At 47.0% G+C, this 15,018-nt stretch overlaps 1 protein-coding gene across 1 annotated transcript; it reads left to right on the forward strand.

Moving 5' to 3' along the window:
- The first annotated feature begins 231 nt into the window (after positions 1–231).
- On the forward strand, positions 232–14,980 carry LOC115553521 (lamin-A). Its single transcript, XM_030369851.1, has 14 exons — positions 232–320; positions 1,521–1,907; positions 7,610–7,766; positions 8,095–8,220; positions 8,861–9,031; positions 9,150–9,275; positions 9,815–10,035; positions 10,451–10,541; positions 10,669–10,896; positions 11,319–11,426; positions 12,442–12,561; positions 12,686–12,757; positions 12,834–12,983; positions 13,729–14,980. The coding sequence occupies exons 2-14, from the start codon at positions 1,561–1,563 to the stop codon at positions 13,762–13,764; spliced, it is 1,953 nt and encodes a 650-aa protein (XP_030225711.1). The 5' UTR covers positions 232–320; positions 1,521–1,560; the 3' UTR covers positions 13,765–14,980.
- Positions 14,981–15,018: the final 38 nt, after the last annotated feature.

Consider the following 15,018-nt stretch of genomic DNA (forward strand, 5'->3'; position numbering starts at 1 on the left):
ATGACAAGAATACGTAACACTCTTGTTTGTCTGTAGTAATACTAGTTTTAATACTGTGTGATTTATGTAGTACCACATTGACGTGTCTGTGTGTGTGTGTGTGTGTGTGTGTGTGTGTGTGTGTGTGTGTGTGTGTGTGTGTGTGTGTTTGTGTTTGTGTGTGTAACCCTGACTCCTCCTCCTGTGTATTTTTTCCCTTTTTCCCCTCCCGCTCTCGCTGTCAATCCTCCTCCCCCTTTTTCGCTGTCACCTCTCTCACTCCCTCTCTCTTCAGCCAGACTGACTCCTCCACCAGTCGAGGATAGCTCTGCTGACACAAGGTACGTTTGTCTGTGTATGGAATGCGTATATGTGGGTGTGTGTGTGTGTGTGTGTGTGTGTGTGTGTGTGTGTGTGTGTGTGTGTGTTTGTCTTTTTATCTTTCTTTTCTCTCTCTCTTTCTTTAACATTCTAGTTCTTGCTCTCTTTCTCTCTTAGTTCTCTCTCTCTTTCTAGTTCTTTCTAGTTCTCTCTCTTTCCCTTTCTAGTTCTCTCTCTATCTAGCATCCCTTTCTAGTTCTTCAAGTTCTCTCCCTTTTTCTCTTCCAATTTCTCTTTCTCTTTCTAGTTCTCTCTCTGTCTCCGTCTCTGTCTTTCTCTTTCTCTTTCTCTCTCTGTCTCTCTCTCTCTCTCTCTCTCTCTCTCTCTCTCTCTCTCTCTCTCTCTCTCTCTGTCTCTGTCTCTGTCTCTCTCTCTCTCTCTCTCTCTCTCTCTCTCTCTCTCTCTCTCTCTCTCTCTCTCTCTCTCTCTGTCTGGTTAGGGTTACATGGTTCGGAATGACGTCAGTCTAATTTTAGATATTGTTTTGTAGTTTAAAATATTTCCATTGGAATGGGTATTCTAGTTTTATGTGGTTTGTACCTTACACGTTGGTTGTAAACAAATTACGACTGTCTACTGTCTAATACCTTATGTATACTATAGTTCTATAGTGTATTGATGTACTGTGTACTTCCTCCAAATACATGGTTTATAGTGTAGTTCTATACCTGCAGTCTAATGTATGGTTCTTTCTAGTACATGGTGCATACTATAGTGTTCTTGTCCACTGTTTGTTTCTGTCTAATATCTGGTTTATAGTTTGTTACTATAGAGTGAGGGTATAATGTATGGTTCTGTCTAGTACCTGGTACATACTAATGGTCTTATGTGTGCTTCTTTCTCATACTTGATTTATCCTATACTATAGTCCTATAGTGCAATTGTCTACTGTGTGCTTCTGTCATATACTTCTTAGAATATAGTCTAATGGTTTATGGTATCTGGTTTGTAATGTCTTATGGAGGTCAAATGTTGACCCTAAGTTGGTGTGCAAAGTCTCACATGCACTTCTAATAGATAGGAGGAATGTAAGGGTCTTTGAAGTACCAGCAGGATTAACCATCATGCACTTGGGCTGAACGTCTAGCATGTCTCTGGGTTAGCTACCTGATAGTGTACACATATATATTATATTTACGTGATTTCTCATTTCCCGCCAGTCTTCCCCGTCCCATCTCGTCGAGCCGCTTTCCCGTTACCATGGAAACCCCGATCCAGAAGCGAAGCGGGCGCGAGTCCAGCGGGCGCGTGCGGTCGCCGGCGCGCATCACACGGCTGCAGGAGAAGGAGGACCTCTGCAACCTCAACGACCGGCTGGCGGTCTACATCGACAAGGTGCGCTCGCTGGAGTCTGAGAACGCCGGGCTGCGGATGCGCGTCATGGAGTCGGACATGGAGGTGACCCACCAGCTGTCCTCGGTGAAGGTCGCCTATGAGACGGAGCTGGCGGACGCTCGCAAGACCCTGGACCAGGTGGCCCGGGAGCGCGCCCGCATCGAGCTGGAGCTGGGCAAGATCAGGGAGGAGCACACGGAGCTCAAAGCCAGGTAGGAGCAGCACCTCAGGGACTAGCAACGCACCTGTAGTCAGCAACTCAGGCGCTAAGAACATACCATCCCATCAGGGACTAGCGACACACCTGTAGCCCACACTACTTTGTCCCAGGTAGAAAAAAGGAACTAGGGACAAACCTGTCATCCAGGTTAGCCTGGACCCCAGATGAACAGGAAGTGGATCACACTATCGCCCAGGTGAGCATTAATTAGTTCCACACCTGTAGATCAGATAAAGAGGAAGCTGGCACACAGCATAAGAAAAACCAGATGAAACATTTTTGGTTAATCATGCAGTGGTATGTTGCTGGTTAGGTGTGTATATACACAACCCGGTCTCACGAAAAGTCGTGACACTGTCACGTTATTTAATCTATTGAAACGTGATCAGGATCACGTATTTTCAAAATTTTCGTGTTTTACAGCACAAATTTCAAACCCATGTATTTCAAGTCAATGATAACTAACAATATGACAGCTTTTGGCCACCCATTTCTACTTAAACTTGTCTGTGAACAATATGACAGCTTTAGGCCACCCGTTTCTACTTTCACCTTTGATTCTGAGAAATTGTGACAATTCACGGATATATTAAATGCAGGTGCGCTGTATGTCTTGATGTTTATTTTATCTAGCCATCTACTGTCTTGTTTTTGGTTATGTGAATGAAAGTCCGCGTCGACGCCTCGCAAGTCCAGTGTCGCGAGCGGACGTTGCCAGACATCTAGAAATCATATCGTATTTAATGGGTTGTCACTAATATTGATGTGTTGGGCTTGATTATAACTCTTGAATAATATTGTTTGCACCACGGCCGGAAATTTGTGCTTTAAAACACGAAAATTTCAAAAATACGTGATCCTGATCACGTTTCAATAGATTAAATAACGTGACAGTGTCACGACTTTTCGTGAGACCGGGTTGATATACAAGGTGGATCAGATGGTTATATGATGGAGCTGGATGGAGCTCAGTGGGTTTAGCTGTAGAGGAAGTGCAGAGAAGGACTGAAGGCATAGTTATGCTTCCACGTCGACACAACTCAAGGGGGTTTACGGACCCCTTACGTCGTTGCGGACCCTCCTCGGTGGCGTCCACCGCAAGGGCCTGACGTGCGCCTCTCAAAAAATTGTAACCTCGCGTTGGGGCGACGTTGCAGCAAGGGCTGTGATTGGTCGGCTCACTAAAAACCGGACGCAGAAACAGAACAGGGTCACGACTGCGTCGAAAGCGTCTGCGTGTTCATTGCGTTGCGTCGACGTGGAACCGTAATCAGCCCTTTAGTCTGTACCAACATGGAGTAGAGGTGTCACATTCCTGCGAGGGAGAACAGGAGGGCCGGAGTAAAACAGTAGAGGTGAGGTAAAACTGGAGGGGTGGGGTAGAACAGGAGGGGTGGGGTAGAGCATTAGGAATGGGTAGAATAGGAGCGCTTGGTACTGTGCAGAGTGCTAGTATCACACCTCCTGCCGCTGTTGGGCGGTGACTCGTAGACCAAACACACTCCGCCTTTCCTCAACTGCTACGTCTGTCCCAGGCATGCGGTATCCTGTCTAACGAAAAAGACGTAGCCATTTGGCATCGCCTGGCTGCTTGACAAGGGCATCTTGAACTATTTCGCCCCGGGAGCTAGTTGTGGGGAGAGACGGTAGCTTAGTGATGATGCTAACAGCTAGGAAGTGTCATTGGGAGCTTAGTGGTGATGCTAGTAGCTAGAAGTTATCATGCTAGCTGATGGGCTGACTCTAGCAGTAGCTGGGCTAGCATCCACGGTGGCCATGCGGTATGAGGATGTAATGCTAGCAGCAGTACAGCACCTGGCAGAGACAGACTTGTATCCGCCTAGTCCACAACTGTTGACAGTACCGACACACTTGCACGGCAGCATATTTTGTGGTGTTGAAACGGCGCAGCCTATCTAAAGAATGTCCTAATGGGAAGATGATAAGTGGTATCTTGGAATTTAGATCGACAATGTATAATTTAGATAAGATTATGGAGAATTTAGATGCAATTATAAAGTTAAGATAAAGATTAAGGGTTATATAGTTACGATCACACCTACAAAGCTCGAATGGCAGGTATTAGGTGTGTCAGTGGTGAGGTATGTTGGTGTGAAATAGTGTGATTCTGTCATTATTAAATAAAACTCATTCTGTCATTATTAAATAAAACTCATCTAGATGAGGTCACGACAGCAGCTTGGATGAAACTCCCCACTAACTTACACTACTACTGTGATGTATGTAACTTTAACACTGAACGACAGGTCAGGGTGTGGTCGACGATTTGTTTGTGGCAGAGCTTTTGTGTTTTCAGGCCAGCTGTGAAGGTGAAAATTTCCATCTTCTATTTGACGTGCAAACAAAGCGAGGTGTAGCTAGCAGGTGCTGAGAGGAGGGACTTCTGGGTGGAGGCTGGTTAAATCTGGTTGGGGTTGAGAGGAAGGACCTTTGGGTGGAGGCTGGTTCAATCTGGTTGGTGTTTAGAGGAAGGACTTCTGGGTGGAGGCTGGTTCAATCTGGTTGGTGTTTAGAGGAAGGACTTCTGGGTGGAGGCTGGTTCAATCTGGTTGGTGTTTAGAGGAAGGACTTCTGGGTGGAGGCTGGTTCAATCTGGTTGGTGTTTAGAGGAAGGACTTCTGGGTGGAGGCTGGCTAAATCTGGTTTGTCGACGCTCCATGTTTGGTTGCCATGGAGCTCAGGAATCTTGGCTGGTCCGTGCTTATCTCCAGAGACAGGAAATGGATCCATATCAAGGTTCACTGTAAGCAGTTAGCAAAACACACCAAACTAGTTGACCAACTCACAATAGCACACGCACCTTAATACTGGTACACTTTGTAGACTTTCAGTTCAACTGCCCGGGGTGTTTAAGGGGGCTGTTACAACAGCTGTATGCATGCAGTACCGTTTGCACACAACTGTTGAGTCCGGAGTGCCTGTGTCAGTTGGTGGTGGTGGTGGGGGGGGGGTTGGTGGTGGGTGGTCTTTGGACAGTAGTCTGTTGCCCAGTCTTAAGCTCCAAGCAGTCTCAAGCTGCTACACGTCTTCTAACTGATCCACACTTGTGAATAACGTCCAGCCACTCTCTCTACAGGATTTTATTAATCCAGCTACTTATTTATAATGCATTATTTAACTATACATTTATTTATTTAGTTTTTTAATAATCCATCACTTTTTTACGTATCTAATTTGAACGGGATCCCGCAATGCCCTTTTCTCTGAAAGGTGGTTCAACATGCTTTTGTGAATTCATGGTTTGAATAGGAAAGCATAAACCGGCTCTCCCTTTGGCGCTCAGGTGTGGCTGTGGGAGGGGCTAGAAGTGGAGCTGTGGGAGGGGCTATAGGTGTGGCTGTGGGAGGGGCTAGAAGTGTGGCTGTGGGAGGAGCAACAGGTGTGGCTGTGGGAGGGGAAACAGGTGTGGCTGTGGGAGGGGCTAGAAGTGTGGCTGTGGGAGGGGCTAGAAGTGTGGCTGTGGGAGGAGCAACAGGTGTGGCTGTGGGAGGGGCAACAGGTGTGGCTGTGGGAGGAGCAACAGGTGTGGCAGTGGGAGGGGCAACAGGTGTGGCAGTGGGAGGGGCTACAGGTGTGGCAGTGGGAGGGGCTTAATGTTTCCATGGCTGTTGTTTCCATGGCTGTTGATATTGAAAGGCACTATCAACAGTCCTTTGGATCCAGACAACTGCTAGTAGGCAGCGGGTCTAGAATTTCAATCACACACACACACACACACACACACACACACACACACACACACACACACACACACACACACACACACACACACACACACACACACACACACACATACACACACAGAACAATGGAAAGGAAGAAAATGGGGAGAGGGCAAGTCGGGAGAGAGACCGGGAAAGTGGGGAATGGGGAGGGGATAGATAATTCAAAGTCTCTTGCTAACATGGGTGTGCCCAAAGCATGACCATGCGGTGGGTTATGTAAGTTCTGTTTGATTCCGTCTTCTCCCAAACGCTATGATTGAAACAGGCTGCTGTTTGGAACAGCCGGAATGTGGAAGTGCCTCGAGTCGGAGGGTAGAGAGTTAACCAGAACACTGGGAACTCTGTGTGTCTCCAGTTTCATTAGACAATGAGAGGAAAGCTTTGCAAAGAGTCGCTGGAAAATATTCCTACACTTTACGTTTAACAACCTCCGTCCTGCAGCCTACCCTGAGTAATAAACAGAGGAATGTTTCTGTCGTCCACTTCAATGCTAGCTACTCCAAGCCTCAGCTATCCTATTCCAAATCTCCAACCTCTCTGTTGATAATCCCTGCAGTATACGTTAAACCTGTTGCTAATACTTATCGAATACATGAGATATTATCGATATACCTTCTATACTACAGATTATCTTGGCTTGGCTTCACACGTCCACACTAGAGTATTGGGTCGGCACTTTCTGGTTTTAGCTCTTCTGTGCGCAGGGAAAGCATGTCCACAGCTGGTTCAGATTGAAATGGTCTTTTACCAATAAAGGTTCACCATTCAGTGGGTGCTAGACCCTCACAGTATAAATCCGAGCAGAAGTGATTTCATTATTTCTATAATCTATTTTACATTCAGTTACGGCTCTGTTTGCTTTCCTGTGCAGATTATGGACGGGGCGTATTAACTCTAGTATCCATCAACGGCCATAATGTCTTGGTGCCAACCGCATAATGTCTTGGTGTTAACCCCCATAATGTCTTAGTTTCAGCCCTAATTATGTCTTGATGCACACCCATTGATAATGTCTTACTTTCTACAAATCAAGTGATAAGGTCTCAGTGTATTCTAACCCAGTGATATTGTAGTGTAATGTTGTGAGGCAAAAGTATAAAGACAATGTTATAGATGTTACGACCGATGTTATTCCCGCTCTTAAAGGGAGCAGAATTCCCCTTCCTTAGCTAAATGTTTAACCAGTGACTCATCCCTACGAGACAAAGCAGGCTACACATTCACAGCAGCTTCTGTTCCCTCAGGACAGGAGATGACAAACGAACATGTGACAGCCGCAAGCGTTCTGAACTCAGAACATTGGACATCCTACGTTGTTTCTCTTGGCAGCTTCTCATGCCTCAATGGTTAACCTAGTATGCTAGGCTATAGGCTAGCAGTCTGGTGTCTATATGCCAGCAGGCTAAAGGCTAATGACCAGCCTGAAGTCTAGCAGGGTTGCTAACAGTCTGGTGTCTTCATAATAGTAAGATAAAGGCCAAGGATCTGTCAGTCTATGTTCCAGCGGGCTCCTGTCCTAAACGCTAAACTGTTCTGTAGCCCGGGCTGAGGCTAGCAGCCTGCTAGTTGCCCAAACACTCAGTGAATGTTTTGAGGTGTTTTTTGTTAAGTAATGTTTGTAGATGTGCAGGAATGTGTGAGTGGGTTTTATAGTTTGATAGTTTGGTCTAATAGTAGTGTTCTGTCTTCAAACAGAACCGTGTGTGTGTGTGTGTGTGTGTGTGTGTGTGTGTGTGTGTGTGTGTGTGTGTGTGTGTGTGTGTGTGTGTGTGTGTGTGTGTGTGTGTGTGTGTGTGGTAGCAGATGTTTGTTGTTTGTGTGTAGAAAGGGGCCCCTAGAAAATATAACAATGGCTCCTATGCCCTTCACATTAAAAGTCCCCAGTGTTATCTCACTCCAGTAGGGTAGTCCCTTCACATTAAGAGCGTGGTTGTTGTCTCCTGTCCAGGAACGGTAAGAAGGAGTCCGATCTGGAGGCGGCGCTGCTGCGTCTCAGGGACCTGGAGGCTCTGTTCAACTCTAAGGAAGCCTCGCTGGCCACCGCCCTGGCCGAGAAACGATCGCTGGAGGCCCTGGTCAAGGACCTCAGTGCCCAGCTGGCCAAGGTAGGACCTACGATCCTAGGTACCAAGACTCTAGGAATCAGGACTCTAGAGCTCTAGGGCTCTAGGTCTCGTATCAAGGACCCAAGAGTCTGTAGCTGAACTGTGTGATCCATCTGCTGGCCAAACCATGATCCTACAGTTGATATTATAATTTGAAGAATTAGGCATTTAGCCTAAGCACTAGCCACTAAGTGAAAGTTTTGAAGTAAAAATCCATCTATCCCAATGAAAAATTCAGATCATTAATTATTGTCGCTAAATAAATTTTCCCTCACCCTCACCCTCACCCTCTCCCTCTCTCTCTCCCTCTCCCTCTCCCTCCTCTCAGTCGGAGGCCGGGCTGGCCGATGCCCGAGCTAAGCTCCAGGAGCAGATGTTGCAGAGGGTGGACGCTGAGAACCGCCTGCAGACGCTGAAGGAGCAACTTGATTTCCAGAAGAGCATCTATGCCGAGGTCCGCACCACGCCAACTCTTCTTACTAAGGCTACGCTAGCGCTAGCTCTGGTAGCTAGTGCTAGGTCTCCGCTATGCTAACTTTGCTAGCTACAACTAGGTCTCCGCCAGGCTGATGACGGACGAGCTCGACCTTGTTTCACTTTATTTTTTCTTCATATTTGTTTTAAGCATGTTGATTGAGGCAGGGAAGTATGTAAAGCCAAACTAGACATACTATGTACACTGGCCACTGTAGAAATACGCTCAGCAAAAATCCCTGAAGCTCAATAAATTCTGGAAGCTACACTGACTCCACTATCCGCAGCTTGGTCTCCGCCAAGCTACTCCGCTAGTTTCAGCTAGGTCTCCGGCACACTCTCTTACTTACTAGCAGCAGCTAGGTGCCCGATACGCTAATTCTGCTAGCTATAGACTTCCGCCAGGCTAACTCTGCGAGCTAGATGGCCACTGTTCAGCTAATCGGCCTCTCCAGATATTTATTTTAAATCGTTGTTTCTGTGTGTGTGTGTGTGCGTGTGACTGTGTGTGTGTGTGTGTGTGTGTGTGTGTGTGTGTGTGTGTGTGTGTGTGTGTGTGTGTGTGTGTGTGTGTGTGTGTGTGTGTGTGTGTGTGTGTGTGTGTGTGTGTGTGTGTGTAGGAACTGAAGGAGACTAAGCATCGCCACCAGTCTCGCCTGGTGGAGCTGGACAGCGGGCGCCAGGTGGAGTTTGAGAGCATGATGGCGAGCGCGCTTGCAGACATGCGGGTCCAACACGAGGAGCAGGTCGCCCTCTACAAGGAGGAGCTTGAGAGGACCTACACCTCCAAGGTAGGGGGAAACGCCCAGAGAGCACACATGTTGTAGTGACTGTGTAGCAGTCATGTTACTGGTTGGCAGCGTGTTGGTGGTTACCACGTCTGAGGCCGTGATGCTATCTGTGTGCTAGCTGGAGAACGCGTGCGTGTCGGCGGAGAGGAGGAGTCAACTGATGGGAGTGTCTCAGGAGGAGCTGAGTGAGAGTCGCCTCCGCATCGACAGCATGAGCGCCCAGATGGGCAAGCTGCAGAGCCAGGTGCGCACGCACGCGCACACACACACACACACACACACACACACACACACACACACACACACACACACACACACACACACACACACACACACACACACTCAGAGACTCTCACACTCAGAGACACACACACACACACACACACACACACACACACACACACACACACACACACACACACACACACACACACACACACACACACACAGAGACTCTCACACTCAGAGACACACACGCACACACACACACACTGAGAGACACACACACACTGAGAGACACACACGCACACACACACACACACACACACTCAGTGACTCTCACACTCAGAGACACACACACACACACACACACACACACACACACACACACACACACACACACACACACACACACACACACACACACACACACACACACACACACACAGAAACAATCAAACAGAGAAACAAACAAGAGAACCACACACACCGAGCAGGGCGTGCACACAGAGGAGGGGCGGCCCGTTCCTAGCTAACGGCCTGTGTCCGTGTGCGTGCCTCCAGCTCTCCTCGCGGGACGCCCAGCTCCGGGACCTGGAGGAGGAGCTGCGGAGGGAGAGGGAGGTGTGGAGGAGGCGCCTGGAGGAGAAGGAGCAGGGCATGGCGGAGATCCGCAGCCGGATGCAGCAGCAGCTGGACGACTACCAGGAGCTGCTGGACGTGAAGCTGGCCCTGGACATGGAGATCAGCGCCTACCGCAAGCTGCTCGAGGGGGAGGAGGAGAGGTAGCCGCCCCCCCCCCCCCCCCCAGACACTCAGAACGGTCCACCAGGGGTGGAGGGCGTGGCGTTAAGGCCGCGTCCTGAACGCAGCGACCCGGGTTCGACCCCTGCCCGCGGTCCTTTGCTGCAGGTCTCCCCTCTACCTCCCATTCCTTCCTGTCTTACTCGACAATAAAAGGACAAAACCTTAAAATAGAAGAATAATTGATGATAATAATAATAATAAAAAAGGGATTTGCCAGTTCACAGGGGATACGTTCACTGGGGAAATACCCGTGGGTACATCCTGGATATACGATCTATAGTTGTTTATATACGCTTCAATCAGGATCCATAGTATGTCATAATGCAACGGTTGCGTAATGCGATTCAGACACCCCCCTCTCCCCCCTCTCCCCCCCTCTCTCTCCCCCCCCAGGCTGAGTCTCTCCCCCAGCTCCGCCTGCAGGGTGACGGTCAGCCGGAGCTCCGCCTCCAGCCACAGCCGCTCTATGCTGTCCGGGGGGCTAGTGTTCTCGACCCCCCCCCCCCCCCGTCGTCTCCTCCAGCCGCTCCTCCTCCAGCCAGGCCAAGAAGCGTCGCCTTGACGGCACCAGCGTGGCGGTGGCGGTGGCGAGCGGCGTAGTCTCGGGCGAGGCGGGGGCAGGCGGAGCCGTGTCCGGGGGGGCGGTGTCGAGCGGGGGGGCGGTGTCGAGCGGGGGGGCGGAGACGGGCGGGGCGGTGTCCGGGGGGGCAGCGGCGATGACGGAAGTGGTGGTCACCAGAACTAAGATTACCCAGAATGCCTCGGCCAGCGGGCGCGTCACCGTGGACGAGGTCGACATGTATGGCAAATATGTCCGCCTCAGCAACAAGTCAGACGAGGTGGGTGACGTTGTGTTGGGTGTTGTGGATCGTGTTGGATGTTATGTGGGGTGGTTGTGATGTAGGTTGTGTTGGACGTTGTGTTGGACGTTGTGTTGGACGTTGTGTTGGGTGTTGTGGATCGTGATGGATGTTATGTGGGGTGTTGTGTTGTAGGTTGTGTTGGACGTTGTGTTGGACGTTGTGTTGGACGTTGTGTTGGGTGTTGTGGATCGTGTTGGATGTTATGTGGGGTGTTGTGATGTAGGTTGTGTTGGACGTTGTGTTGGACGTTGTGTTGGGTGTTGTGGATCGTGTTGGATGTTGTGTGGGGCGGTTGTGTGGGGTGTTGTAGATTTTTTTGGATGTTGTGGTGGAAGTTTGTGTTGGATGATGTGTTTACTAGTTTGATGTTTACCGGTTGGATGATTGTTGGGCTGCAGGACCAGCCCCTTGGTCATTGGATGATCCAGAGGAAGGAGGGGAGCAGCGAAACTATCAGCTACAAGTTCCCACCCAAGTTCATCCTGAAGGCTGGAGCCGCCGTCACAGTGAGTCTGTCTGTCTGTCTGTCTGTCTGTCTGTCTGTCTGTCTGTCTGTCTGTCTGTCTGTCTGTCTGTCTGACTGACTGACTGACTGACTGACTGACTGACTGACTGACTGACTGACTGACTGACTTAAACAAGTCATGGAACCAACTGCAAACCCAGGGCATGGTGAATCCGGCATTCCGAAAGAAGACTGCTAGACAATTATTATTCAATTATTAACTGTCTGAACAACTCTAGTATTCGATATTTGAAATACACTACAACGAGATGAAACTAAAGTAACTGAGCAACGCTAAAGTAACTGAATGACACTAAAGTAGCCAATGCCTTTAAAAAAACGGAATGACCCTAGGGTAACTGAACGACATGAAACTAAAGTAAGAGAATGACCCTAGGGTAACTGAACGACAGGCAACTAAAGTACCTGAACGATGCTAAAGTAACTAAACAACACTCAACTAAAATGCAGCTTTTTCGTTTTATCTGTCCGCTGGAGAGCTGTTTTCATGCCGCTGATATTGTGATGATTAGTATCACTATTTACTAAGGACCAGCAGGACATTGAACTGAATCTTGCCGATGGCTCGGCTGCTTGTGACGTTGATTAATAACTAAACATAGTGCAGCGCAAGTACTGTAACTATCGGATCGGCTGAGGGCCAGCTAGTCATACGTTGAGTAAATAATAACAACCACCATTTATTTAGTGTGTGTATTCTGCCAGTCAGCACTGGCCAGCTCAACGTTCCCTCTGATAATTAGGGGATTGATTAGGGGGTGTCTCATAATGCTGCCTTTGAAGCCTTCGAGTGTGATGAAGAGCAATACAAACGAGTGGAAATTGATTTGCAGCCGGTTCTGTACTTTATGGGGGGGTTGATTTGCTGTAATCCCGCCAGGCATGGCTGCTCCCAACGGCATTGAACTAATTAACAGGTCGTCTGCGGGACAAACAAGAACTTCACATAGACAGATCTGTCCGTTTCTTACCCTGTCTGACCTTTGACCCTGTAGGTGTGGTCATCCGGAGGTGGAGGGGTCCACAGCCCCCCCACAGACCTGGTCTGGAAGACCCAGACGTCCTGGGGCACTGGGGACATGATGGAGACCCTGCTGATCAACACGGGTGGAGAGGTCAGCTCCTCTTCCTCATCCTACGCTACACCTCGTCCTCTCACTCTCTGCTTCCTCCTCCTCTCCTCCTTCTTCTCTCTCACTTCCTGTGACCTGACCTTTCTGCGACCTTCTGTTTGCCCAGGAAATGGCGATGAGGAAGGTGACCCGCTCCTTGTTCCAGGAGGGTGACGATGAGGAGGAGGCGGAGGAGGAGGTATGTTACTCTCTCTCCTTCTGGCTGATCTGAAGGCGGTTCAGGTTTGTAAGTGCTGCTCTGTCGCCCCCTGCAGGGCGCTCACGAGTACTACCTGCGCAGCAGAACGGTCATTTGTGACTCGTGCGGCCAGCCGTCCGAACGCGACTCCTGCGGCGGCGGCGGGCTGCCAGAGGGCATGGTTGGACAATCATTTATCTTTGGTAACAACCAACGCAGCAGACAGGTAGCTGATGATTCCTTCTTAACATACCTTACATTTTCCTACTATACTTTAGTGTAGTCTACTATGCTCTACAATAGTCTACTACGTATTGTAATGTACGATGACATACTACTGTATTTTTCTGTACTCTACTTACCCGTACTTTTACATACTTCACTGTACTTAACTGTACTTTATAATACAGTAGGCTACTCTGCTAATCAGCTCAAGCATTACAAACAATAGCATACTCTACTGTTCTTAACGATACTTTGCAGAACTTTACTGTGCTAAACTGTATTTTAACAAACGTATATATTTTAAGTACTGTAAAGAGCTGTTTATATCTTTACAGTACTCTTTAGTACTGTTAAGCTTAAGCATGCTTTACATTACTTTCCAAAACTTAACTTTACTATACAACTTTACCATTTACATTGCAAAATAAATACACTTTTGACGTGTGTATGTACTCGATTATAGATCTCAGATTATGTTGGATTCATTTATTTATTATATATTTATGAATTAATTTATGATATCTGATCTATTATTTATCGGACCTAATGATAAATGTATACATGTCTTATATTTAAGGACACCTGTATTTACTATTTTTGTATGTCTATATGTGAATGTACTATTTATTTATATATTAAGGGTTAGGTTTCTTAGGGTTATTCTATAGTCAGTTATGTACGATTATTTCTTTCTTCACTAACTTTCCTTTATTACTCTCTTCCGCCTCCTCTCTGTTCGCCTCCAGGGGGTGCTAAAGGCAGAGTCATGCTGCGTCATGTAGAGACCCTCCTCTTCCTCAACCGAAAAAAATATGCTGGAGTTTGTACTAAAGTTTCTTTCTTATAAAGTTTTCTTGTTTGTGAAGTGAATCTAGGTTTAAAAAACGTAACTTGAACTAAATTTAAATAAAAGCTTGAGTAATATTTCATAAAGTTGAGGATGTACCTCTAAAGGTTTACTAGAGAATTGTAAAACTTGTAGTTTGACGATAAGGTAAGCTGTATACCTAGCAGTAAAAAGCTAGTAACAGTAAATGTATTTTTTGAAAATTAGATTATGGTTCTGGAAGGTCTGATCCAGAAGTTTATGTTACTCAGGATCCAAGCTGGATATTTTTGTTGAGTTACCAAAGTCTAAATGTAACAAAATAACGGTATCAATTAATAATTGTGGTCCTCGTGGTAACGTGAAAAGCATCTTTCATTTAAATAGTCTACTTCTCTATACTTGGAAGTAAAAATATATTCTTATATTATACTTGTGTTTTATACATTATCTCTACGGACGCTAACTAGGTTGTTTCCGTCATGGAGCATCTAGGGGGAGGAGCTATAGGTCAAATGGACAGGACCGGGTCATGTGACTAGTGTGTTGGGGAGCTTTCATGATAGGGTAAAGGTTAAATATTATGGTGAGATTGTTAAATGGTTAGAGCTTTGTGGGGGTTAGGGGGATGCTTTCGGACTTTGAGACTTATATACTGTCTGGCAGCTTTAACTGATTCTACAAGTCATTCTTCAGTTCTCATTATTTTTACACCTTTTGCATTTGTACTGTACTTTTATACCATTAGCTAGATTGGTTTGAGTATCCATGGTCGAGTGAAGGGCCTTTAAAGACTTGTGAAATGACCAGTCAATATAATACTGTGCTATATCCTGTCACTCTAAAAAAAATGAAACTATTTTCAATATTTTGTCATTTAAAAAGAGCATTAAAATTGTATTTTTTTCAAAGTATGCATTTATCTTTGGAGCTACATTGCTTGTGTTTACATTAATATGACCAAGTACATTGCAGTCTATCCCTGGCAAGGTTGCTTTTTTGGAAAGATTTAATTTGAGAATGGGTAGATAAAGATCTATTGATTCAGCTCAGGTTCTTTTTTTGTTTAAATGGATTTCACGTTACAGTGAAAAGTCATACAACTGCAACCATGGGGTCATGGGGCTTTTGATTTTTTAAGAAAAATGCAAAATAAAGAAAATACAGTTGCCCATTGTTGTGATTGCACTTATTGATTAGTTAAGAGGGA

Source organism: Gadus morhua, chromosome 11 (genome assembly GCF_902167405.1).
Source record: "Gadus morhua chromosome 11, gadMor3.0, whole genome shotgun sequence".
In the NCBI taxonomy this organism is placed as follows: Eukaryota; Metazoa; Chordata; class Actinopteri; order Gadiformes; family Gadidae; genus Gadus; species Gadus morhua.

Bases quoted from the DNA above. Each gene is read 5' to 3' on its own strand.
- LOC115553521 (XM_030369851.1), top strand. From the start codon at position 1,561: ATGGAAACCCCGATCCAGAAGCGAAGCGGGCGCGAGTCCAGCGGGCGC. The intron at 1,908-7,609 runs GTAGGAGCAGCA...TCTCCTGTCCAG, and splicing joins CACACGGAGCTCAAAGCCAG to GAACGGTAAGAAGGAGTCCG. The intron at 8,221-8,860 runs GTCCGCACCACG...GTGTGTGTGTAG, and splicing joins AGAAGAGCATCTATGCCGAG to GAACTGAAGGAGACTAAGCA.